General features: G+C 42.9%; 1 protein-coding gene across 1 annotated transcript; it reads right to left on the bottom strand.

The window, feature by feature from the left end:
* Positions 1–3548: 3548 nt before the first annotated feature.
* On the bottom strand, positions 3549–26007 carry bub1 (BUB1 mitotic checkpoint serine/threonine kinase). The gene is made up of 26 exons (XM_063222611.1): positions 25836–26007; positions 25426–25485; positions 24513–24654; positions 22433–22629; positions 22296–22339; positions 21708–21787; positions 21508–21554; positions 20866–21035; positions 20432–20538; positions 18797–19160; positions 16213–16561; positions 15743–15777; positions 14964–15074; positions 14037–14132; positions 13792–13867; positions 13476–13554; positions 12144–12321; positions 11562–11634; positions 9922–10790; positions 8186–8335; positions 6901–7001; positions 6225–6386; positions 5673–5830; positions 4978–5155; positions 4416–4522; positions 3549–3898 (listed from the first exon to the last, which is right to left on the bottom strand). Exons 1-26 carry the CDS (start codon positions 25856–25858, stop codon positions 3709–3711), a joined length of 4146 nt encoding a protein of 1381 aa, XP_063078681.1. The 5' UTR covers positions 25859–26007; the 3' UTR covers positions 3549–3708.
* Between the last annotated feature and the right edge of the window lie 405 nt (positions 26008–26412).

A 26412-nucleotide genomic window follows, 5' to 3' on the forward strand; every position in this document is an offset into this window, starting at 1 on the left:
AAAGGTTCAATTTCCATTACATTCCATATCACAAATTCACTATTCAATTTGTGTTCCAGCTGAAAAAGAACAAACAAACAAAAAAAACAACAACAAAAACAAACACCACCAACAACAACAAAACAAAAAAAATCTTGGTGTCTGATTTCAGTTTTAAAAGTGGGGTTGCAGGTATGACATCACGTTGGGGGAACTCCCCCAGGATTCTAAGGTTCTACATAGATTCCTATGAGCCTGCGGAACTCCAAACGTAATGTCATAATAGCACATTTTCTAAAAATGTTGTTAGGCAGACTGCAGGGTGCATCAAACGCTCCCTATGAAAAAATCTACCGGGGCCACCAGCCCCACGAAAATAGAAAATAGTAGTGATAGTCAAAATCTTGGTCTATTTCTATTCCAAGATTTTGACTATCACCATTATTTTCTATTTTCATGGGGCTGGTGGCCCCGGTAGACTTCACCCAAATTTCAAAATATTTTAAACAGTGTGTTTTTACTGGGTGTACAACATTTTTACTATAGGGCCATGGCAATATTTTTTTCATAGGGGGCATTTGATGCGCCCTACGTACACGGTCACGGTATAATAATATTCCATATTTTTTCTCTGTGGCTTCACAACCAGCAGGAAGCCCTAAGTCCAGAACAGACTACACTGCGCTTCAAACTTCACCTGAAGGAATGTTGTCAGATGTGCTGGCAGGTCATCACAGGGTTGGACAGGAAGATAAGATGCATGACCTGATTCCTCAAGCTTCCCTGGTGGTAGATAATAAGCCGAATCCCATCCCAGCAGAGAGATCAATGGCTGCCTGTGTAGTGGCCGATGATGCATGCTGTACAAGCTGCACACTTCCATTGGGGGATTCATTAAGGGCCAGTGGGACGTTTAATTAAGGAATTTCATTACATCTCATTCGTCGCCAATTACTCACAGTCACACTGCCATTCTACAATTTATATGTATGTCCATGTGCAGAAAAGGTTACCATTTAGGTCCCCGAGAAATTCCCATTAAGGTTTTGGTAAAGTCACTTAGACACTGCTGGAGGACATACAATTAAGAGGCAGTAAAGCTAGGTGGTGAAGGTAGTATAGTTGGAAATATTGAACAGTCTAGATAGAGGTTGGAAGGCCTACACTGTATTGTTCACTTGAGAAATGTAACGTGCCTATAGCAGCATTGGACATTTAAAGGATAATGTCTGCCAATTTCGACATGCAGTTGTAATGCTGACACTACCCTGGACTTGTCAGTACCTGAGATTTTTTTTTTCTTCAGCCTTTTCCCGAGATCCTGGTCATTGTACTGGGGGCAGAGTTTGTTTACATTAAAAAAAAACAACAAAAAACCCACTCCCTCTCAATAACATCCAAAAGGTTATGCAACATCAGCAGACAACCATAATATTTGGAGTGGGCCTATGTTAAGGTTTTTAATGTAAACAAAGTCTGCCCCCATTAGAATAGCTCAGATCTCAGAAAGGGCTGAGCTGAAATATGTAGCATCACCGGGTACTGACAATTGAGTCAAGGGTAGCGTGACTGCGTGAGCAATACAACAGCATACTGAAATTGGCAGAAGTTCCCCTTTAAGTTAAATGGCTGAGGTTATGCAATGTAGTTGATGATTTAACTACTTTGCATAACTTCACCCACCCATCATTAGGCCTATTACTTACTATATTACTCTGCCTATGTGATGCTGTCTGGTCTTCTTCATACCAACTCCACTCTCTAGTCTGTTGGGAGAAAAATGAATTTTGGATTTTTAGCAAGTAGAGGGAAATAAAATGGATTGATAAAGCAAAAGTAGGGTCTACTGCCATGTTTTCCCTCGGCCCGTGCGCTCAACTAAAGTGATTTCACTACTAATACTATAGTATCTACATACTTAGGAATCAGCTGGTTAAAGCCAATCTATATTTGGCAGGACTGAATCCAGAATGTCCATCTCTGATAGCAAGAATGTACAAAGTGTATATTCATCCAACTCTGCTGTCTCAATATCCCACAAGACTACTTACTGGCCCCGGTGGGCAAGCAGATGAGGTTCATCAAGCCCTGTTTTAAGGGCACTCAACATCAAAAGAAAATAACAAGAGCGCTCAGCCAGACCATCTTGAGAGTGCTTGAGCAAAGGCCAGGTGCACTCAAAAAGGTACCGCATGCCAGATTCCCTTTGCAGACTCCCAGCTTCACTGCTATATTTGGCAATCTTTTACGACCCTCCAAGAGGAGTGATCGCTGTGGTCAGCAGAGCAAGCTAATGAGAACACAATGACGATGATGCCAACCCAAACATCCACATCCAGTGGCGATGAGGTTAAGTAGTAAAATGGCTCCTACATATAGCCTACACGTTAGGGAGTGCCTGAGAATCCAAGACTCAGATCTAAGGTCTCAGATCTGCTCTATAAAACACATGTTGTTTTACTAGAGTAAATATGGTGCTTAAGGAGTGGTTCTACAAATACTTTTCAATTTACCCGATCATATTATATTAGAAATGTTGACAGAAATGGAAGCAAAACCTATGGAATTTTCACGTGGGTAATTTTAAATAATAGACACATATTTAGGCTATAATACTGTAATGTGAATTTCTTCAGTGCACCTACCACCACAATGTACCGTAAATAATAGTCTTTCACCTCTGGTGATCAAAGGCTAGGACGATCATAAAGAAGCAAGTAAAAGCAACGCAATAAAAACCACAACACAAACAAAAACTAAACCTCACCTCTCAATTCTTGTGTACTGCATTAGGTGGGGAATACAACCCTCACCTTAGCACGGACCTCTCCTTGTGCCAGTGGGTTTCAACTCCATGCGTTGCACTGTGAGCCAACACTGCCCCCCGGAGGTAGCACGTCTTTTGGCAGTGAAGTCTTAGGTGCTAAGGAGGAAGTTCAAGCCCTTTTTTTGCTCACCGTAACAGTGTAAAAGATGAAATGGACTAAGTCACACATACAAATCAAAATAACTTGCAGCAAAAATCAGATGAAGAACAGAATATGTACACAACTTTATATTTAGTATAGTTGACGCAAAAATAAAAAATACAGAGCATATTTACACAAGTTTATATTTAGTACATTTCAAGCATATGTGTCATTGAGAAAGACACGCAAGTCAACTTCAGCATTTAAAAGAAATAAAATAAACACTAAACACAATATCAATAGCAGCAGACACAAACATTGTGTGCAGCTCCAGTAGTTAGTCCATTCGTGTCAAGAGTGTGTGGTGTGCGCATGTGTGCAGTTTCAGATGGGCTTCTTGTTCTTGAATGATATTTCAAGCCACCTGCCATGTTCATATTTTCCCATGTGATGTGTTCAAACTACGTTTCTTTTCTGTTTTTCACAAACCTTAAATATTCCAATGCAGTCCTCAAAGTCCATAAGAACTTGGAAATGTCATTCATGCAATTTTCCCCGTTGTTGACCTAGGAGCGGATTGTAAAACCCCACCTCCAACGACAGCCCAAAAGTTGCTAATCTGACTGTGTGTGTGTGTGTGTGTGTGTGTGAGTCATGTGCCCTACCCTCTTCAGATTTTGTGTGTGTGTGTGTGTCCTACTCTCTTCAGATTTTGAGTGTGTGTGTGTGTGTGTGTGTGTGTGTGTGTCCTACTCTCTTCAGATTTTGAGTGTGTGTGTGTGTGTGTGTGTGTGTGTGTGTGTGTGTGTGTGTGTGTGTGTTATCGGCGGCGAGACTCCAGCAGCTGCACCACCAGTCTGTTCTTGAGGCCGCGTATCTTGGAGCCGTAGTGCTGCTGGAGCTCGGTGTGCACTCGGCTGCGCAGACTCCGCAGGCACGGCAGAGAGCCGCAGTCGGGCACGTTGAGGAGCGTATGGAAAAACTCCTGCCACAGCTCACTGTGTGGGTTTCTGGGAAAAAAAAAGAGGAATGAAAAAATGACATGCGTGTATTCTTTCTTTCTGCAATTTGAGCATTCATGTATTCTTTCTTTCTGCACTTTGAGACGTGCGCCAGCGCAGCTCAATTCTCCATGGATGGATCGTTGCCAGTAATCAAGTTTACCAAGTTACTCAAACTCTGACTCATACTGAAAATGTTAAGGTGAGAATACTGATGGTATTTTTTTTTAAATTATTTTTTTCCTTCTTTCCGCAGGTTGAGAGCAGAGACTCTTCTCAATTCTTCATGGATGGATCACAGTCAGAAACTAATCAGTTTACCAAGTTACTCAACCTCTGACTCGTGTTGAAAATGGCAAGGTGAGAATACTGATCAGAGTTTTTTTTTGTTTTTTTAAAGAAGCCCCAATAGAAGGAAATTTGAAAAATGTCCACTTGTCTAAGCGTGGTTTACATAGCTACACTTGTGATGGATGTTGGAGCTGAATTGCCTGCTAAGCTGCCACCAGATGAATAACACACTCACCTCTTGAAGGTCCCATTAGGCCTCCATTCACCGTCCTCGTGCTTCACCTGCATGTAGGAGCCAAAGATCATGCAGTATACCGTGCCTGCGATGCCAAAATAGTCCGTCTGGCGGAAACAATGCAGAAAACACAGACTGTGACTGTTGTTACATAGCATTACATAATCTATTGTTCACAAAACCATGATTCATTTGTGTTAATATTTGTAAGATACATTTGCAGGGGCGGTCCAACCGGGCAATTGCCCAGGGCGGCTGCTGCGAGAGGGGGTGGCACCATCGTGAAATCCTGCCCCTGCCGACATCGCGAAAATGATCTCTTGACCATTACCACGCTATTGTAATAACAACATGGTATTACCGGTTTTAATCAGTAGTTATAGGCTTTTTTTTCTGCCGATTTTATGATCTTTTTTTCTCAGGGGGGGCCGGGCGCCGGAGGTGGTGTCGCCTGGGGTGCAAATGATTGTAGGACCGCCACTGTATATTTTACTGGTAACCCTGGTGGTCACTTCACCCTGATAATGAACTTCCCGTGCTCCTGTGGCTCTAGTGGCAGTACCTGGTAGTTCCAGGGGCGTCCGCTGAGCATCTCGGTGCACTGGAAGGCGGAGGTCATGCACTTGGCGGTGAAGGCGGTGCCCGGGGGGAAGAGACTCATGTCGATGCTCTGGCCCAGGTCGATGAGGGCCAGGCCGTGGCTCACGTTCTCCGCCTCGAAGCACTCGTTCTCCAAAAACCTGCGGGGACAGGAGAGCACCATGAAGCTCAAGCCTTGGAACAGCGACCTACCAGTCAACGCTCCAGTTCGGGTATGGGAGACACAGCCGATCCCGCTGAGCTAAAGGTCGAGATTACAGTATAGCACATTGCAACCGATACTGCATGAGGCTTCGGGAGGTAGGCCTGTTAAAGTTCTACACCGAGCTCCACGTCACTCCACTACCTGGCCTTCTACCTCTTGCTAATTTTGCACAATGTAATCCAAGCTGTTTTCTGCTCAACCAAATGCACTTACAATGCCTCACTGCACTACCTGCATGTGTAATTCCCTGTTATTTATGACCCCTCTTGTTTTTCTGTCATGCCCCCCCAATTTTTGCTTTGTCCGATATTTGTTGAATCTGTGGGCAAACCAAAGTACATTCCTAGCAACTGTATTTATACTGTTGATATGGCTACAATAAACGAAATTAAGTTCCGCTAGTTGGCATGTGTTACATTAGTGTGTAGCGTGGGGGACTGCTTGGTGCTTACCTCTCGCCGAGCAGGAAGTTGTCAGGCTTGATGTCTGCGTGGACGATGTGGGCGCGGTGCAGCTGCTCCACCATGTGCAGGATACAGGAGGTGAAGTAGAGCACCATGGCCGCCGGGAGCACCTTCTCACTGCGGCTCTTGTACAGGTTCACCGCATTCTGTAGTGCACGCACACACACACACACACACACACACACACACACACACACACACACACACACACACACACACACACACACACACACACACACTTTGTGTTAAAGGTTAGGACATACACACTTACTACTTGCAGTTTCTGATTATTAAAATGCTTTATACCGAAACTTGAAACTCAAAAGTAGCAGAAATACTAATTGACCCATGCGAGGAGGAGGAGGAAGAGGAGGAGGAGGAGGAACAACAAACAATCTCAACCACTTTTCAATCTCAACAGTGGTCTGATGTGGTTTGGTGGATCAACTTGTTTTCTTTTTCTTAATTACTTCTAGTGCATTTTGTTATCAAATCACATTTTTGAAATCATATTTTTGGTTAAGTCACTGTCAGACTCACCAGCAGAGTGCCACAGTTGTGGAGGTCGCCGAGCAGAATGCTGCCGTTTCTGAAGAGGTGTGCGGAGTGGATGTTGTTGAAGAGGTGCCGCACGCTGGGCTGCAGCCGCGCGTTCAGCTGGCTGTTGATGTAGAACTCCCACGGGTTGGCCGGCTTCTGCACCTACACCCACGGCATGGCGGACACATACAGGAGGTCAGAGTTAGGCGGACACAGGAGGTCAGAGCCATGGCCGTAGGAGTTAAGGTAGTGAAACAAAGCAAAACTATTTGAGCAATGTTGCCAGGCAATGTCATGATTAACATTCAGGATTTCTGATGAAATGGCTGAAAAAAGTTGCGTGCTGCTAGTCCAAGTTCTAATAAAAGCATTATATGATTAACAGTCACAGAACAGTAGGGCTGGGGGAAAGCGATTATTTTTCTGACGTCTAGGTGCTCCAAGATGCCTCCAGCCCTATACAACAGTAAACAACATCTTATAGTATTGTTGCCCAGTGCATCACCACCGTTAGGCTACCGTAATCCCATGGACATCCGTGTTCCATTTTTACACAAAGACCGCGGCTCATGGAGCCTTCGACACACAGATCGCCATTAACAGAGTTCGACATTCCTGATCTGAGGCGTGCGTGCATCAGTGACTGATGAGTGGAGCATTTCTGTGTCCCTTTTACCTTCAGGAAAAGCTTCTCTGACGTTGTGAGGTTGGTGGCCTGATAGACGGTGGCAAAAGCTCCCTGTCCAAGGACGAAATCCACTCGGAGTGACTCACCAGCTGTGGGGGAATGAGATATTTGAAATACCGGTACACCAGATGAATGATCCAATGGAAAAGTGACAAATTACTAACCCTGATGGTTCTGTTAACACATTTTTGTTAGATAGCAGAGCAGAGAAAATAAAGTTGGAGAACATTGAAAAGTGGTTAAATAACTTCTATGAAACGGCCAACTAAAGGAAAAAAACATTGTTCAAAGCCAGTGTTCTGTGCAGTACATTTCAATTCAAACGCATTGGGTGGAGGTTGGAAGGATGGGCGCCTTCTTTAGAATTCAGTTAGGGTATCATTTTGACAAAGCAACTCAGTTCCACAAAGCACAGACACATGGACAGACTGCTCGCTAATGTGCCAATCCATCTCTTTTGATGAGATCATTCATCATCTTGAGAACTTTTCACAGTCAAATCCGGACAACAGAACAAAAAATGGGCCTTGGGGGAGAATGAGAATCCACACCATTATGAAGGTCATATTTCCAGATATAAACAGTAACACCAAATGGCAATGCAGTTCCACTCTGTACGGATCTTCACTTCGTTGAACCTGTGTGTGTGTGTGTGTGTGTGTGTGTGTGTGTGTGTGTGTGTGTGTGTGTGTGTGTGTGTGTGTGTGTGTGTGTGTGTGTGTGTGTGTGTGTGTGTGTGTGTGTGTGTGTGTGTGTGTGTGTGTGTGTGTGTGTGTGTGTGTGTGTGTGTGTGTGTGTAAGGTGGCAGCGGCCAAGTGTTTAGGGAGGCGGTCTTGAGATCTGAGGGTTGTGGATTCGAATCCCACCCTGACCTCTCCCCACGCCTCCACCCTTGGCTGAAATGCCCTTGAGCAATGCACCTAACCCCCAACACTGCTCCACTTGTATTGTATTTTACTGTATTTTATGTTTCGTCACCTGCCCAGGGACTGCAGATGGAAACGGGCTTGTAAGCTATAATCTGGTGCAGGTCATCTCTTTACTTTTGTAACTAATGTACTTTACACTTGGCCCTGTCTAAATAAACCAATAAATAAAATAATAAATACATACATAAATTAATAAATAAACAAACAAACAAACTGTAACCAAATACCTGGTAAAATAACTAAGTTGCTTTGGATAAAAGCATCAGCTAAGTGTAATGAAATGTGTGCGTGTGTGTGCGTGTGCGTGGACTCTGCGTGTACTGCATGATCTCTGCCCTGCTTACCCATGGTGGTGGTCATCTTTGGGCTGATATTGGGGAGGTTGCAGTCCCAGGTGGTGACGTGTGGGTGGGAGCTGAGGGGGACTGGCAGCCTGGAGAGGAAGAACTGAATCAAGTCCTCACTCCAGGGGTCCGACACCAGGTTAGCAAGGGCTGCAGGATCAGACAAGACAAGACACACCGGGCATCATTCACAATACAAGGCAAATTAATCAACAATAATATACAGTTCATGATATGTTAGACTGGTAGTCCAAAGGTTGCCAGGTTGCAGGCTGTTGTTGTGAGTAATTAACAAGTAAGTGCTCTTGCCCATCCTCCATGAGTGAGGTATCCTGAGCATGGTCTGCACTACTCACCGTCTTGCACGGGTGAGGCATAAATGCAATTTTATTGTGTGCAGCGAGCACTGTGTGCCGTGGAGTGCTAACGACAATGGGAGTAGGGCTGTCCCTAACGATTATTTTTCTCCCGATTATTCTATCAACTATTTTTTTCGAATAGTCACGATTATTGGGGGTTTTTTTTTGGAAGGCAAAAACTGTGATATGCCCTAGTGCCCTAGTGCACATAGGACCTATTAGGACAATGATTTCTAAAAAAGGGGACATTTTATAAATTAGTCACAGACTAATAAATACAGGCCTAATATATCTATTTGTTTCAGTTCAAATCACTTATTCACTTAGCGTAAATGCAAAACAATGAGTATAGTATGACATTGGCGCATGGAGAAACTATAGGCCTAGGCCTACATTTCAGCCACTTATATTTTGACAAACAAGGCTACATAAGATTTTACCCATGACATGTGTATATATAATAGTAGTACATTGTCATTTATATTTTAAAAATACAGTACAGTGAATCATTTATGTTTACAACACAGTTTCATTCGTCCCTCATGCAGGGGTCTATGTAATGAAAAAAATAATAAAACAAAATAGGAGCAGAGATAAGAATTTAAGAGCACTGTGAAATTGTTAACGCATAGACAAAAAGGGTCTAAGAGGGTAGGCTATGCCTTTTCCCCCACACAGGCGTACACATTCTACATGAGGGGTGCTGGTCACAGGGCCAGTTTTTCAAAATTCCTCCCATTAAAAGGGCTGAACAACATATTACACATGTATGTCTATATTCACATTCATTATTTCTATATGCAGCCCGATGTCTCCTCTGCTGTGTCAATGAAGGCCTGCCACCTAACTCATTAAAACTGTCCCTTCTCTGAAGGTTTTTTGTATCGCTCCCAAACCCAAGTTAACTACAACAACTTGACTAGACTTGTGATCCTTCAAGCACTTGTGGTTTTCTCTATAGGATGTATTTACTCCAGGAGGAAAATGCTAAGGAAATCGTAATTCAAATCGTTTTTAACAAAAACGGAAATCGTTAAAAAAAAAAAAAAAAAGTAAAAAAAAATAAAAAAAAAAATAATAATAATTTTTTTTTTTTTTTTTGCGCAAATCACGCAATCGACGGTATGTTGAACACGCCGACTTATTTACGCAATCGACGTAATCGATTACGTCGAATAGTCGGGACAGCCCTAAATGGGAGCTTCCCAGGTGGGCAACTGTTACTAAAACTGAACTGAATAAAAAACCCTTATGAATCATGTAATTTATGAAACACTGAATAACAGCCCTAGGGCAAACTTCAATGTGCAAACATCAATATGTACGTTCCCCTCCAGGTGCGCGTGTGTGTGTGTGTGTGTGTGTGTGCGTGTGTACCTGCTGCAGGAGTGTGTTTGAGGGCAGAGGTGGGTTGGGGGCTCATGGGGACGTCCTCCATGCCCGTCTCCATGCGAGTCTCGGGGCCCTTGGCAGGACTCTGCAGCATGGGCTGCTCCTCCTGCCACAGTGGCGGGGGTGCCGCCAGGCTGCGGCGCGCTGTTCGCACCCCACCGAAACCAAGGTCCAGTTCGGCAACGGGGCTAGCGTCGCCTTTCATGGAGCCTATGACCCACGCCATGTCGGGACTCATGGGGACGTCCAGAGTGGTGGCCTTTGAAGCCGGCGCTGCTGGGCTCATGCTGACGTCGTCTGGCACCAGTCTGGAGGTGGCGGCAGCAGCAGCAGGAGCAGGAGCAGCCGGCTCAGGGCTCATGGGCACGTCACAGTGCGACCTCTGTAAAAGGTCCTGGCTGCCGGGGAAGACCTCCTGGGCCTTGGTCTCGTGAACAGAGCTCCTGGAGAGGAAGGAGTGGGCGGCTGGGGCGATCTCCAGACCTGCGGGCCTGGGAGCCTCCGCGCCGAGACACGAAAGCCCAGCCTTCGAGGATTCCGGCCCCTTCTCCGGGCTCTCGTAGATGGTCCAGCTGGACTTGGGGCCCACAGTGGCACCACCAGCAGCAGCAGCGGACGTGGACGCTAATAGCTTGAAGGCCCGCTCGTCTTCGGTTGGGGCGACTGTGTGGTCAGGGAAGGAGAGGGCAGCGAGGGGGTGGGCTGTGGTGTAGCTGACGGACGAGGACGAGGCTTGGTGGTGCTGGCTCTGCTGGACCGGTGCCAAGCCTTCGCCCACGATGGTGCCCTGAGCTGCCAACGTCCTCAGCGCCGGGGAGGACTGGGACTCCACTGGACTCTGCTCGATAATTGGACTGAAATCAAAACAAGAAAGCTATGAAGCAAACAGGCACTTGGCTGGTAATGTCTTTTTCTTTGGCCAAGGAATTTTTTAATGTACCATCCAATCATTTGCTATACAAATTCTTTTGCTATACAAATTGTAGCATTTCATTTGGAGAAATTATTGTCCAGGTGCAAGTCTGGTTTACACTCACAACTATGTAACAAATCTATAAAATTATTTAATTACATTTTTTAAAAAGCCAAGTCACAAATGTTTTCTTTCTGCCATGTAGAGGTAGCTAGCAACACAAAATTTGATTGCTTTACATTACATTACATATGCTAGCTAACGCTTTTATCCAAAGCGACTTACGGTAGTTATTTACCGAGCATTAGTTACAGACCCTGGAGCAATGTGGGGTTGGGTGCCTTGCTTAAGGGCACCTCACCCATGGAGTAAGATGGGGAGTGAAAGGGAGGGATTCAAATCTGCAACCCTGTGATCGAAAGTCCTTAACCCACTAGACCATGGCTACACTTCAGCAACCATTCAACACACACCACCTTCAATATCTTTTTATTAACCCTTTGAGGAGTACCATCACAAATATGTGATTAGAATTTTGCTCAAATTTTGAGTTCTCATTATGATGTCATAATGTCTTTGCGAGATTTTTAACACAGACGTCTATAGGAGCTGTAGAGTGTTCCAGTAAAATTCTAGAAGAACCTCTAGAAATTCCTTACTCCTCAAATTAAGTATGCCCCTACCAATCCCCCTCGTTAGATTAGTGAAATACCTGAGCTTAGTAGGTTGCCGCAGAAAGAGTTGGTTTTCATTGGGCTCTGCTGAGGCTGTGGATCCATTGTTCTCTGCAAAGATGCAAACAGGCATTAACCTCAGCTGCTCAACACAGACAAACATCCATCTGCAACACTGTCCTCTAAATCACAGTCACATTATCCGTTTGAAGATCAGTGCACCACACATCTGACTTCGCATCACTATACTACATCCAAATAGTTCAGTAAAAATAGCCACGAAATTAATGAAATCAAATGAGCTAGGGGTTGAATAAATAAACCATCCAGGAACTGAAGAATGCAAAGATAAAATGCATAAATGAATACATCAAGAAAAAAAAGCCTAAAATAGTCACCATACTGATTACTCCCCCATCAAACATGTCAATAAAATAGTAGTAAGGCCTTCATGTGCATTCTACATAGCAAAACAAAAATAGGTATTACAGCGTGAATTTCCTGGTTAAACTAAAAGGCACCGACTAGACAAAAAAACCTCACAGCTGTTCTCTCTGTTTTGAAAAAAAAATAAAAAATGTTTGCAACACATGGTGGTCATGGTGCCATGTTTTACCCACCCTGCTCAGACTCCTCCCAGGTGTGAGGGGCGTTGAGGTGGAAGGGCGTGGAGGCCAGGTGGGCGAGAGGGGCGAAGTCTCCGGTGGTGTTGGGACAGGGCGCCATCGTCATCATGAGCCGCTGCCTGGAGCTCCACATGGCCGTCTCGTCAGCCAGTGACACGCCAAAGGCCGTCTCCTGATAGACATTACATTACATTACACTTAGCTGACGCTTTTATCCAAAGCAACATAGTTATTTCCTGATGGACATATAAGGCAAGGCAAGTTTTACTCGGTGCATTCCATACAACAAGCACATTGATCCCTATGCTTTATATATATATATATATATATATATATATATATAATATCAATACGAACACCAGCGATGTAAAAAGTGTAATTTGAAAATGCAGTTTCCTGATGGACATTACATGACTCCTTTATCCAAAGCGACTTTGTAATTTTAAGTAAACTACAGAGTGTTCGGTTACAGTCCCTGAAGCAATGTGGGGGATAGGTGCCTTGCTCAAGGGCACCTCAGCAATGGGGTGAGATAGGGAGCGGAAGGGTTGGGATTCGAACCGGCAACCCTCTGACCTAGAGCTCATGCGCTTTTATATAAACAACAAAATGTCAATACAAATACTGGCGATGTAAAACATGCAATTTGAATGTTGAATTAAATGTCACTCTAGAAATTACGATGCATTTCAGATGGTCCATTACATGGTAAAATTATAAGGAAAGATGCTATGTATTTGGATGCATGTAGGTATGCATGTATGTAGGTATGCATGTATGCATGTATGTGGAAAGGCAACAGGATGGGTTTAGTGTTAATGAATCCAAAGCACTGGTGTTTGAGGTCGCATACTTGGCAGGAAAAAGTTGTGGCAGCCCAGTGTGAATAGGACGAATAGCTACCTCACTGAGGCATACTTCTTTGAACAACAGGTTGGGTTTATGAGTTGAGTCACACACAGCCTCTTAAAAGTGACGTTACACCATTTCAGGAAATAAGCTCCTTTCCCCACCTCCCCTCGATTTAAATAATTGAGTTTCACCTTCCCTCTCTTCTTTCAACTGTTCTCAAGAGTCTGGCGACGCGCCTGAACCCCTCAAGTAAGTATTTAATCATTGAACCAGAGGGGACCACCTAGCAGCTGGCTGGTACCATCCGGTACAATAATACAGGCCAAGAAGTAACATTACCACCAGACTAAGAAAACGGCTGGAAATACAGGAGGGAGGAAAAACACAATTATTTAACTCAAGGGGAGGTGTAGAATGAGCACATTTCCACAAACAGCGGAATGTCGCTTTAAGAAAAGGTCAGACAGTACATACGTTTTGCTGTGACAAGGCCGGTACGGGGGCTTCTTCCTGGACTTGCAGAGCTTTCCGTCCGCCAGCTGCCGTAACACGTCTGGAAACAGCATGATATTCCATAACACACACACACACACACACCAAAGCATGACAATTTGCATTGCACATTACACAAACATAGCCAATGTAATTCAGTACAACAAAACGACACACACACACACACACACACACACACACACACACACACACACACACAAAAGCATGAAAATTTGCATTACATAAACACAGCCAGTGTAACACAGTGAAAGGGGAAACGCGCTCGCACAGCCCTTACCCTCCGTTTTCCTTGTCGTCTTCATCCTGGAAGATGGTAAAGGCTGCAGCAGCAGGTTGGAGTGCAGCAGACTTATCTAAAGGAAATGCAGAGCGATGAGTGGAGGAAAACCGGACACAAACCACACGTGTGAGTAAATTAAAAAAGATCATGGTTAAGATTCAGAACCATAGATAGAAGAGGGTGATTTTTGCAATATGTGGTGCTTGATCGCAACTGAACAAACAAGAAAGCCTGTGTCTTACTGGATTTTGGAGGTGGAAAGTTTACACTCTCCTCAGCGATCTGGGAAAGACCATTTGATGCAAATGTTGGTGCCTGGAACATGTCCATTATCAGATCTGTAGGGGGATACATATCGATACATGGAGAATTACTGTTTAAAACAACCAGTAAAAAAATATTCACAGATGTATTCATTCACCAGCAGCAAACTGTGTTAAAAATAATGAATCAGGTACATCAATGTTAGCAGGGCCATAAAATAATATTTTTCACCACCTGCCAAAATGGCTAGTAGATGTTCGTCTTACTAGCCAAACACACTCTCAATAATGGGTATAGTAAGTTGGTCTTTTCTACCAGCCAAACTGAAATTTCACTAGCATTTGGCCTGTTGGCTGGTGTTAATTTAGAGCCCTGATTATTAGTCCCGAAGAAAACGTTTTTAAGACATACTGCTTCCACGGCATTTCAATATGCCTAGCAGTTCTGCCCTGACTGAGCTTCCATTTAACTTAGCTTAGCTACTTCTGGTAAGATTCTCCAATGTTTGTTACACAGACCTATTGTATTGGTCTTTTATACGGCTGAGTAAATTATTGTTGATGTTGCGCCCCCCAGTGGACTACTAAAAAGGTTGCACTGCTGTCATCAGATTTGTCCAGATATTTCCAAAATTTGAAGAATGACTTTAAGGTCCTACCGTGCTGATAGAAAGATGTTTAGTCTGGTGGGGCCAGGAGGCTACTAGCAATTCAATTTAATATATGCATGCAATGCTTAGAGGTAGATTTTGCATTGCCAGACTCAGAGAACGGCTGGGAGTAATGGAGAAAGGTCAACTGGAAAACTCAAGGGGGAGGTGTAAAGGGACCTAATTTCCACACTGTGGAAAGTGTTGGAAATGTGTTGTGGGCACGTGGGCATTTGTGAGAGTAAAAAAGACTTACCGAGAGCCTCCCGCGTGTTCACAGTTGGGGACGGAAGGACCCGAGATGGGGTGGCCTGGATCAGGCCCAGAGATGTGTTGGGAGTGACGTGAGAGTTGTTCCCATGTGACACTGGCAGAATGATGACAAATATATATTGCAGTGAGACAGGCGAGACAGTCTCTGAGCCCATAGCTGTATGCAGGGCTCTAAATTAACGTTTTTCATCACAGCCAAAATGGCTAGTACAGGGATGGGCATCTTTTATGATGAGGAGGGCCACTTTTTTATAGCGACCATCGGAAGGGCCACTTGAACATGGATCTGACTACAACTTGCTCAGTTCGAGGTGGAGTTGGTTGCTCACTGACTGTCAATATTGTTTGGAACGAATAGGAGTGTTCTCTATACATGGATTCTCAGTGTTTATCAACACAATGTTATGAGGAGGGGCAAAACACTGGCAGCCAACCACGTCAGCTAATTTTTTGACCGAGAGTGGTTTCCAACAATCAGAGGTTGAGTTGTGCGCAGCTAGGTTCGCGCAGTCAGGTTATGAACAAAATTTAGAACCCATGTAAAGGTCAACAGTATAATTGCAATGGATTAATAATTTTCTTTTTTAAAGTCATGCTTTATCTATGTAAGGGCCACATAGAGTAAGGAGGCGGGCCGCATGTGGCCCCCGGGCCTCCAGTTGCCCATCCCTGGGCTAGTATATGCAAATCTTGTGAGCCAAAAACACACGAATGCAAAAGCACATGAATGTATTCATGGTTTGCTAATGAAGATGTACTTACCATTGTTAGCACCTTCTCCTCCCTTGAATTCATCACTGTTGAAAGGAAAATCAAGTAAGAAAACATGGAAACAAACATCGCCACTGGTCACGTCGTCATACACCGGAAGGAAAGTCAACCATGTGTATTGCTCTTTAACTACAACTGTGCGAATTATAAACATGCTTTCCGTCAGTACAATTATTGTTATTACCAATATATTTGAAAAGCTCCATTGCAAAATGACATATACTGGTGTTCATTTTGGAACATTTTGGGAAATTGACATTTCTGTAATGGGCATTGTATTGCATAGTAGTACATAAAAAACGCATGTTCTCAACTATTTGAATGGCAACAATTCACACATACATGTAGATGACAGGACGTCTGCACAGTCATTTCCAATAGTAACGATAACATAATAGCGTTCCAATAATAGCGATTACATCATTTTGCAACGAAACTCATATTTGATATTATACACTTACTGCTCTTGGTCCTCCAGGGGCTGTGTGAAGCTGTGTTGTACCTGCAGCACCTCAGAGGCGCCCATGGCAGGCTGGCCGGCGCCCCTGCTGAAGGCCCCTCTGTAGGGGGCCTCAGACAACCCCCCTGCTGCTTCCTGAGACTGGCCATTGTGCACGGGGAGCTGCCCTGCGCTCTCAGCACCACAAGCAGTCTGGTGCTGCTGGAGGAGGGACGTGTGGTGCTCAGCCGCTGCCTGACTGGCCATGGGCAGAGGGACGGACCCCTGGAGGAGAGACGTGTGGGGCATAGAGGACGCCACCAGGGAGGCCGGGGTGGCCGCTGGGGGCAGCGTGCTGCTGGGCGATGGACCTGCCAGGAAATTTGTAAAATAATTAAATAAATAAAAACAATGATAATAACAAATTAATTCACATTTAGTGAACTGGAACAGCCTCTTCCCTTTCCAAATAGCATAACAAGTGTACTTTTCGGAATCTCTATTTTTTTTTTTATCAACGTACACGCTTCAGAACGGCAGTTTTTCTCTCTTTAGTGTCTGCACGGTCACCCAGTATTGAATACAGAATCACCATTCCCGATTTTACCCATGCCTGCAGTTCTCCTAGTAGCCGCTGTCGAGATACGGCTGTGAGTGCAGCAGCCCGTTCTTTCTGAATGGAGTCTGCACTAAAAGTGGAGTCTCTCCTAATATCCTTCCAATATCTCTGGTGTGTTTGAGCCGACGATGCGCACGCATTCATGACCACGTCGACTCTGAACGGGTCTATTGTATTTTTATTTATTTCCATTTTATTACATTAGTATTACTTTTTATTATTGTTGTTGTTAATCTAACCGTTAAGCACATTGGAGGTCCATGTCTTGTATGAATTGTGCTACAGTGTATCACGAAAGTGAATACACCCCTCACAGTTTTGCCGATTTTTGCGTATATCTTTTCATAGGAAAGCATTACAGAAATTTCACTTTGACACAATGATTAGTGACCTTTTAACAACATATTTAACCGCTTAAATTTCTTGTTCACTCAGAAAAAAACAAAATACAGCCATTAATGTTTGAACATGTACTCACAAAAGTGAGTACACCACAGATTAAAATCCGGTAGAGAAGGGGCTATGTTGGCTCGAATCATCTCGAAATGAAACGAAATGAAAAGGGATGACAAGGGAGGTCATCAGTGTGCGTTTCAACCTTTCTTTGCATTGAACTTTTAAATTTTGAGTCTGCATCTGGCTTAAATAGATTGGTGTGAGATTTGAATGCAATCCTATGGAGAATGTCATGATCTGCTTCAGTAGTCACAGTGCATGTTGACATGTATGTTTCTTTTAGGTGTATTTCAGATTGCCAATGTTGACAGCATTCATGCATCCCCAAACCATGTCAGTCCCACTACCATGCTTGGCTTATGAGAGGATACACCTTTTTTGTAAAACTCACTTGTTTACCACCACACATGCTTGACACCATCTAAAGCAAATTTGTTTATCTTGGTCTCAGGAGAGATGAACAGAACAAGGATATGGATCACTGGAACCATGTCGTGTGATCTGAAGAGACCAAGATAAACAAATTTGCTTTAGATGGTGTCAAGCATGTGTGGTGGTAAACAAGTGAGTTTTACAAAAAAGGTGTATCCTCTCATAAGCCAAGCATGGTAGTGGGACTGACATGGTTTGGGGATACATGAATGCTGTCAACATTGGCAATCTGAAATACACCTAAAAGAAACATGCATGTCAACATGCACTGTGACTACTGAAGCAGATCATGATATTCTCCATAGGATTGCATTCAAATCTCACACCAATCTATTTAAGCCAGATGCAGACTCAAAATTTAAAAGTTCAATGCAAAGAAAGGTTGAAACGCACACTGATGACCTCCCTTGTCATCCCTTTTCATTTCGTTTCATTTCGAGACGATTCGAGCCAACATAGTCCCTTCTCTACCGGATTTTAATCTGGGGTGTACTCACTTTTGTGAGTACATGTTCAAACATTAATGGCTGTATTTAGTTTTTTTCTGAGTGAACAAGAAATTTAAGCGGTTAAATATGTTGTTAAAAGGTCACTAATCATTGTGTCAAAGTGAAATTTCTGTAATGCTTTCCTATGAAAAGATATACTCAAAAATCTGCAAAACTGTGAGGGGTGTATTCACTTTCGTGATATACTGTATATAAGTAATAATTAGGGATGCACTGATACCACTTTTTTGAAAACCGATATAAGTACGAGTACATTCATATGTGTACTTGCCGATACCTATACCTTTACCACCAAAATACAATGAAAATAAATGCATGGCCTTGTTTTTTTCCACCCATGATATTTTTATTGTCCATTTCCATGTATATTCAAATTAAAGTAAATGTATGAGGTGGCACTTTTTTCCATGCTGCTTTCAAGTCCACAGAACGTGACAAGATTTTGCATTGTTTTGTGTAATAGCAATATCGTTCCTGCTATCGGCAAGTGCTTGACGAGTACAAGTACGAGTATAATGAGCAGTATCGGGGGCCGATACCGATACCAGTATCGTTGCATCCCTAGTAATAATAGTAATTATTATCATTACCCGTCGCTGCTGCTGTGGTCAGCGGGCTGTGAGAGTCGACTTCACAGCGAGAGGCCTCCGACTCCTCCAGGGTTGAGAGGATGCGACCAGCGGGCGGGAGGGAGACCTGTGGACCAAGAGGAGGGGACGAAGAGGTAGTGGTGGCCCACGTGCCGTAGGTGGCGAGCGACTCAGACAACCTCCGGGTCCCGCCGCTCTGCTGCTCCATCATGTAGGGCTGCAGGCTCAGGCTGGGCCGGAAGGTGGGAGCTGTTCGGATACCCAGGGAGCGCCGGTTACTGCTGAATGATGTTGCTGCCCCGAGCCTGGAGGTCAATGGCACTGCTGCTGCTGCTGCTGCTGAGGGCAGCTGGGACTGACTCTCCTATCACACAAACGGACACAGAAAAAAACCCACCCATTTTCATAAAGCAAAAAAAAACACTAAAAGGAGAAAGGTAATAAAATGCAATAAAAATGCAGAGTGTAAAGGCATAAAAGGCTATTTTGTGAGAGAAGTTATACAAGTAGATTCAAACACCCAATTTCATGTCTGCTCCAAAAATATTTGATTGTGTGCAGCTGACTCAAGTTCTGTTCAAAAACTCTGATGTTTCATCAGGAAATTACTACTCAGTATCATGCTTCAATGCCCCTAGGTCCTAGAATATATTGCAGATAAGCTAGAGCATCATCCTTAAAGATGTCTAAGGCCTAGGGTAAAATCCAGACAGGGTGAAATGAAACGCTGCCACATGCTGGAACCAGCTTCCTGATAAAATAACACGGCCCCAACAGTGGGTACGTTCCAATATGCGACCTTGCGTCCTCCACTTGTGCTTGTGGCCTCGGAGGAAGTGATCAGACACAACAGCATTATATTTCAATATCTTGCAAAAGCTCAATTGTAAACTCGGTGACGAATAGTTCCCCAAAAATTGTTGTGGCTAGGCTGACAGCTGGGAAACTTAATCGTTTTGTCCACGGAGGCGGGGCATCAGCAAAACGTGAAGCCACAAGCATAAGTGGAGGAAGCAAGGTCGCATATTGGAAACGCTTCCAGGGTCATGTTTTATTTATTTATTTTAAACAGTTTTAAACAGGCAATAGGTAGGATGACGTCATTTGCGTGGTTCCCGTGGCATTCCCCGTCTCAAAATCTACACCCACAACACTCCCTCGGACCGCGCTGCCAACAGTTACATGTGGGGTTTTCTGACAGCGGACCGTGGAAGTGATCACAAGAGCCATCGTTCACTTACAAAAGACTCGCATAAGCGTTGGCTGACTCGGGACCGCAATTAATTAAACTTTTAATCCTACCTGGAGCCCCTTTTCATCTGCCTTTGGCTAGTTATCTACGGTCTTACTTTTTAGAATATTTATCTTCTCTCCTTCCTTTTCTCGGAAGCACAAATGTCCCAAATGTCATCTGTTCACCCTAGACCTGGACCCCACTCCTCGAAAGCATTACTACTTTAAGCTTCCAATTGGAAATTGCATTGCAACCAAGTAAGTTGCTAACTTAGTTAGCAACGATGTTGTCGAGAAATGCACCCCTGGTTCTTATTGTTTGCACGGGCAATATTGGAATCTGAACTGAATGTTTGGGAGCGAAATATGTTTTGTGGAGATGAGCATATTGAAACCTCTTACCTGAGGCTGGGAATGTCCGCTGAGTACTGGTGACTGAATGCTATTCTCGCTTTGGTTTGGATCTGCTCGTACTCGTTTTTCATCTTGCACTTTTCTCTGGTTTTCTCCTGTAAAAAGATAAAATTTAGTAGACATTACAAGCAATCCATTTAAGAATCAATCGAATATTAGGGCATAACTTAGCCTTTTGGGTAAGGAAAGCCAACTTGCACATGCATTGCTAGGTGCATTCTTATTTAGGGCCATGAAAGGAATAGTAGCACTACGAAATCAACAAGATGAAGCAAAACAAAAAAAGACTAAGGAAAAATGTAATAAACGCATATACAGTGAAGACATAATTGCGGTTTGTGAGACAATTAATAGAATTCCTAAAATTTCAAACTGCATAACATTTAGGTTGCATTGGTGAACTGGGCCATTAGTGAACTTACCAGTCTCATGCTGCTTGCGCTTGGCCCAATAGCGCTTGGCCCTCAGCTCTTCAAAACAGTACTCAGAGTCCTCACAGACAAGCTCGCTAACACAGTACATGGACACCTGCTGCATCACCTGACTCTGGCCGCCAGTTGGTTTGGGGGGGTTAAACTCAGACCTGGAGATTCTGCAAGGAGAGAGGCAAAGAAAAAGAGAGGGAAAGACAGAGAAAAAAAAGAGTGAGAGAGGGAGAGAGAGAATCAAGCAAACCAAACCAACAAAACAAAAAATGACTATTGGGTCAGTTTAACTAGACACAGGTTGAAATCAAATATCTTCTATGTTCAGTGATTATTCAATGGTATGCCACAGGGAAACGAAACGGAAATGCAAACAGTACGACCGTGATATAATTCCAATCTCTTGAGTACAGATAGATTTGCGCATTACATGGGTCGATGACATTTTAGTAGTAGCACGCGTCAGGGTTCAAATTATTTCATTAAAATGTTCTTTGTTGTTGTTTTTAGTGGATTATCTATGAAGTATATTCATTGCATAACCAATTAATTTATGGGCATTAGCTGTGAAATGAATATTTTGCTGCCAAGGGAAGCAAAGATAACCGGAGTAGGGACATGCAGACCATCTGCACTTACATTCTAACCGTTTTGTCTTCGGGGAATGCCTCTTTGGGAGAAGAGTCCTTGGCACAGAAAAAAAAATTGACATCATGACATTTGTTTAAAACTTCACCATACCCTTCAAATACACGCTCAAAATCACATTGAACCACACAAAAAGTAATCATTAAAAAACAACACACACACCCATGCTAAAACCTTTTCCTCCAACCTACCTCCAACTTGCATTGCTGCTGAATAATTCCTCTGGGTTGATTGGGTAGTTGTGAATTTTGTAACGGCTGCCGTGGTAAACCTATGATAAAATAAAAATGAATGAGTGAATGAAATGCATTTCTCAAAACAATCTCTGGCAAGTGTTCCTCTGTGGCTACCCAAGCTACCAGTCCACACTGGAGGAGGTTCTCTTTTTAAAAGTTATTTAATTATTGCAACTCATTGTAATTACTTACTGTAATTCATGTACATGCATAATGCAAGTTGCTTCCCTGCCATTTATCTCTTAATGTCGCCTCAGCTTGTTTGAAGTAATGCAAAGCATTACCTACCAACATTACATGTAGTATATGGTGTGTGTGTGTGTGTGTGTGTGTGTGTTTCGCACAACAGACAGGATCCAAACAATGTGGGTAGACTAACTGATGGACAAACAGAGAGGGCCATTGCACACACATGGTCATTGGAACACCTGACCCAATCCTCCACTGGAAGGACAGGTAATCACACAACACACAATAAACACCAACAAGCACATACAATATAAATAGGGTAAGGCAAAGAAGTCAGCTAAAAAGCATACATACCACTAGAGCTTGCTTGAGGAGCCAATATCTTTTGCTGGAATTTTCTGTAAAACAAAAAACAAACAAAAAACAAATAAATCATCAGAAAACGAAAAGCTTATTTCATTTATTAATTTATGTAATGGAATGCGATTTACCCATAGCGCTCAAGCACCAGGTCCATGGGTACGGCCTGGTTTTCGACAGCTCTCTGGTACACAGCTTCAGCTTGTGACAATTTCCCCTTTTTTTCAAATTGCTCTGCCCAGGCAATGTACAAGCTTGACGCTTTGGTTCCAACTCCGTGCTCTTGTACGTAGCTGTACACCTCAATGGGATCATCATAAAAGCTGGCCTGAAATAAGACAATAGACCAGGAGAACGTTAGGTGAGAGAAGGCCCCTGTCATGGATAGTGCACTACAGAGAGATGCAGGACCCGGCCGCAAAGTGTTATCCCGCTTATTATATGAAATATCTAATAGAATAGAATATATTTTATTTGTCATTGAAGAACAACAAAATTGAGCATATGGTTATACTCGAATTATTGAAATAAATAAGGGTTGCACTCTAAGAAGGACTGAGGTCCGAAATTGCAGATATTTATCATTTACTTCAGTTATTTTGTTTTGTCCAGCACCTGTGCCACTGATCTCTGCTTTCTTATACGTTAACTATTCACACATGACAGCGACCACATTTTGATTTCAAGCTTAAAGCGATGGTTCGGAGTAGAATCACCCTAATGCCATTTGAACCGTGACACCCATCCACCTTTACACCCGAAGTGTTTTCTGCCGCAGACTTACATCAACAGAGTTGCCGTGTTATTCGATGTTTATTCCGGTTAGCTTGACTCAAGCGCATATGGATACTGGGCACCGTCTCCAAACTTTCCCCACAAAAATAACATGTCATTACACCAAACTTCTGCAGTAGCACAAATATGGTCTGTACTCACGAAACGAAGCATTTGGAAGTTTGGAAATAGTCCAGGAGTTTAGTATTATCAACACAAGCTGAATAGCTTCTCTGCTGCTAAAGCTGTGCCAACGTTACTTCCGTCATATGAGACAAGCCCGTAAAAGTCTTCAACAAACTTCCAGACGAGAGTGTTAAAAAAGTTTTCACTGAATTGTGATTAAGGCTTATATTTTCAAGGAAATACTTAAAAGATATTTCAAATCTTACCTACTACAGTATCAATTAGACAATGATTTTCGTTATCAATACTGATGCTGAATTCACTTTTCATTGTGCATATTATGAGCTTCGTTGAGGACTCTTACATGCTTGTCTTAGATGACGGAAGTAACGTTGGCGCAGCTTTAGCAGCAGAGAAGCTATTCGGCTTGTGTTGATAATAATAAACTCCTGGACTATTTCCAAACTTCCAAATGCTTCGTTTCGTGAGTACAGACCATATTTGTGCTACTGCAGAAGTTTGGTGTCATGACATGTTATTTTTGTGGGGAAAGTTTGGAGACGGTGCCCAGTATCCATATGCGCTTGAGTCAAGCTAACCGGAATAAACATCGAATAACACGGCAACTCTGTTGATGTAAGCCTGCGGCAGAAAACACTTCGGGTGTAAAGGTGGATGGGTGTCACGGTTCAAATGGCATTAGGGTGATTCTACTCCGAACCATCGCTTTAAAGGGACACTGTGCAAGATTTTTAGTTGTTTATTTCCAGAATTCATGCTGCCCATTCACTAATGTTAAGCTTACATTTTACATGAATACTTACCACCAGCATCAAATTCTAAGTATTCATTATGACAGGAAAAATTGCACTTTTCATACATGAAAAGGGGTATCTTCTCCATGGTCCGCAATTTTGAATGTCCAAAAATAGCCATTTTTAGCTGCAAAAATGACTGTGGTTGGACCATACTAGAAAACATTTGCTTATTACTTAGTAAACTTTCATGTAAAGATCAAATTTGGCAATAGGCATCCCAGTTTCAATGAACAGCATAATCGCAGTACCTTTTTTGATCATTTCCTGCACAGTGTCCCTTTAATAATTGAGATTGAGCTAAGTTACTGCCTACTTTAACAACATAAACGTATATAATAAAATATACAAATCGAATACAAAAACATTATCAGTTGTGATTACTGCAAAGTTATACAGCACACCAAGAGGCTGAAATTAGCCATGCAATCACTTTGGCATAACACATCATACATTCAAAAAGTTCCTCGTTTTAAGAAAAATAAACACAACTTACAAATTTGATGCAGTGATTGATAAATCTGCCGTCGTCACGGTACCTTTCCTCCAATAAAAAGGTTTGCACGAGGCGATTAAGCACAGCACACAGCCCTTCTCTTTCCTCAAGCGTGAGCTTCCCTTCTAGAAACTGTATGAACCTAAAACATCACATCAAAACCTGCATGTCAACAATGGTGTATTGCTACACAACTTTGTTGTCCTTAAGAAGTTAATAAGCTTAACACAAGGGGTTGGACCACAGAGACATAAGTAACATTTCACCAACTTTAACAGGATAGCCAAAAGAAAACTTTGACCACATTTAATCAGTTATATTTATTTACCATTAACCACAGCACTATAGCCACATACATACTTATATCGAGTAGTCATTAAATTAAAATATGATGTCATCAAATCATTGAAGTTGTCTTAAAAAAGATCTTGTAAAATCTTAAAAATATGGCAAAAAGGACTGGATATGCCTTTTGGAAACCAAACATTTCTAATGGTTTGAAAGAAAATATTGAAATAACTCATGTTTTTTATTTCCAGTTCTGTATACAATAAACACATTCTGGTGTGACGGTCTCTCCTCCTTTCTTTAGTTTGCAAACAATGTAACCTGGCCATTTCCTTCCTCCATGTACAGTTCAATCATCATCACCCCCTTTGAGTATCCCTTTAATGTTCCATTGGTGACTCAACGTTTATGTCTTTCCTTTCAAATACTAGAGGAGTTAAACATTTACTGTACTTTCAAGCAGCTCAAATTCAGTGCATAGGCACTCCAACGCATAGCCTATTTACGGTACCGGCGTTGTTGGATGTAACCACAAGTCAGTGGAACCCTCGGACAACTCTCTACGACTATGTTACCACTACAAAAAACAAAAACAAAAGGAGCAAGAACCACACCACAGCATTACCTGTCCCACGGATCCAAGGGGTCGTCTCCAGAATAAGCAGCGATGTGTCGCTCAAATTCTCTGCAAAAGATGGTTTAACACACATTATTGAACACAAAACGGCAGGTGATTAATGTGGTGGTTCGACTTTAGTTTGAAAAGGTATAAATGTTATCTAGCATAGTTCACGGAGCATGTAGCCCAAACATGACGGGTGGCTATGTTGACGTGTGACAGAGCCTGGCAATGTAGTCTGCGGTCATGCGAAGTGGTGCCTACTGAAAGTGTGAGGGTAGAGCTCTAAATGTAAATCAAATAGACAATATGCGATTGTTTACTCAGCGCTGCTAAGTGTATCTGCGAGTAGGCCTAACTATCATGCCAACACGACGGGTCTCCTACTTTTTCCAACTGTGTGAGCGTTAACTTACTGTAAATATCCATTGACGTCCATTTTTGGTCTTCGCTTGACTCAAATGTGTACATGTAACATTTAAAACGCTTGGCAAAAATGATGGGAAGATTAATGCCAACAACTCTTTAGTGAAATGTCCTATCTTCCTTTCTAGCACGATTGCTATTCCGTGTGCACAACGGCTAGGGAAGAAAGTCACACTCGAATTTCAAATTTCCCGGTGCAACCAATCAAATGGCACATCACCAACCATACTAGCCAATCACATGCGAGCTCAGCTCTTCATGGGCGTTTCCGCGGGCATGAACACCAGCGACTGCGAAAAAAGGGTATGCTGTCGTGAAAACCTGTGGTCATGCTGCCTAACTTTTTTGGGACTAGCTCTAGAGAAAATGTATTTTGGTCCTAACCTGCATTTTAACAGTTTATACTGTTGCTAGTGCTCACATACACCTTTCGCTTCAACAACTTCGGTACCAGTGTCCTGCAAACATTTTGCCATCCTTTCTTGATGAGCAGCCTACTCCCCATTTTCAATAATAATGTTCTCCTTTTTCAGTTGTATGGACTTATTGTATGGATACTATTATCAC

The sequence above is a fragment of the Engraulis encrasicolus genome, chromosome 18 (genome assembly GCF_034702125.1).
Source record: "Engraulis encrasicolus isolate BLACKSEA-1 chromosome 18, IST_EnEncr_1.0, whole genome shotgun sequence".
In the NCBI taxonomy this organism is placed as follows: Eukaryota; Metazoa; Chordata; class Actinopteri; order Clupeiformes; family Engraulidae; genus Engraulis; species Engraulis encrasicolus.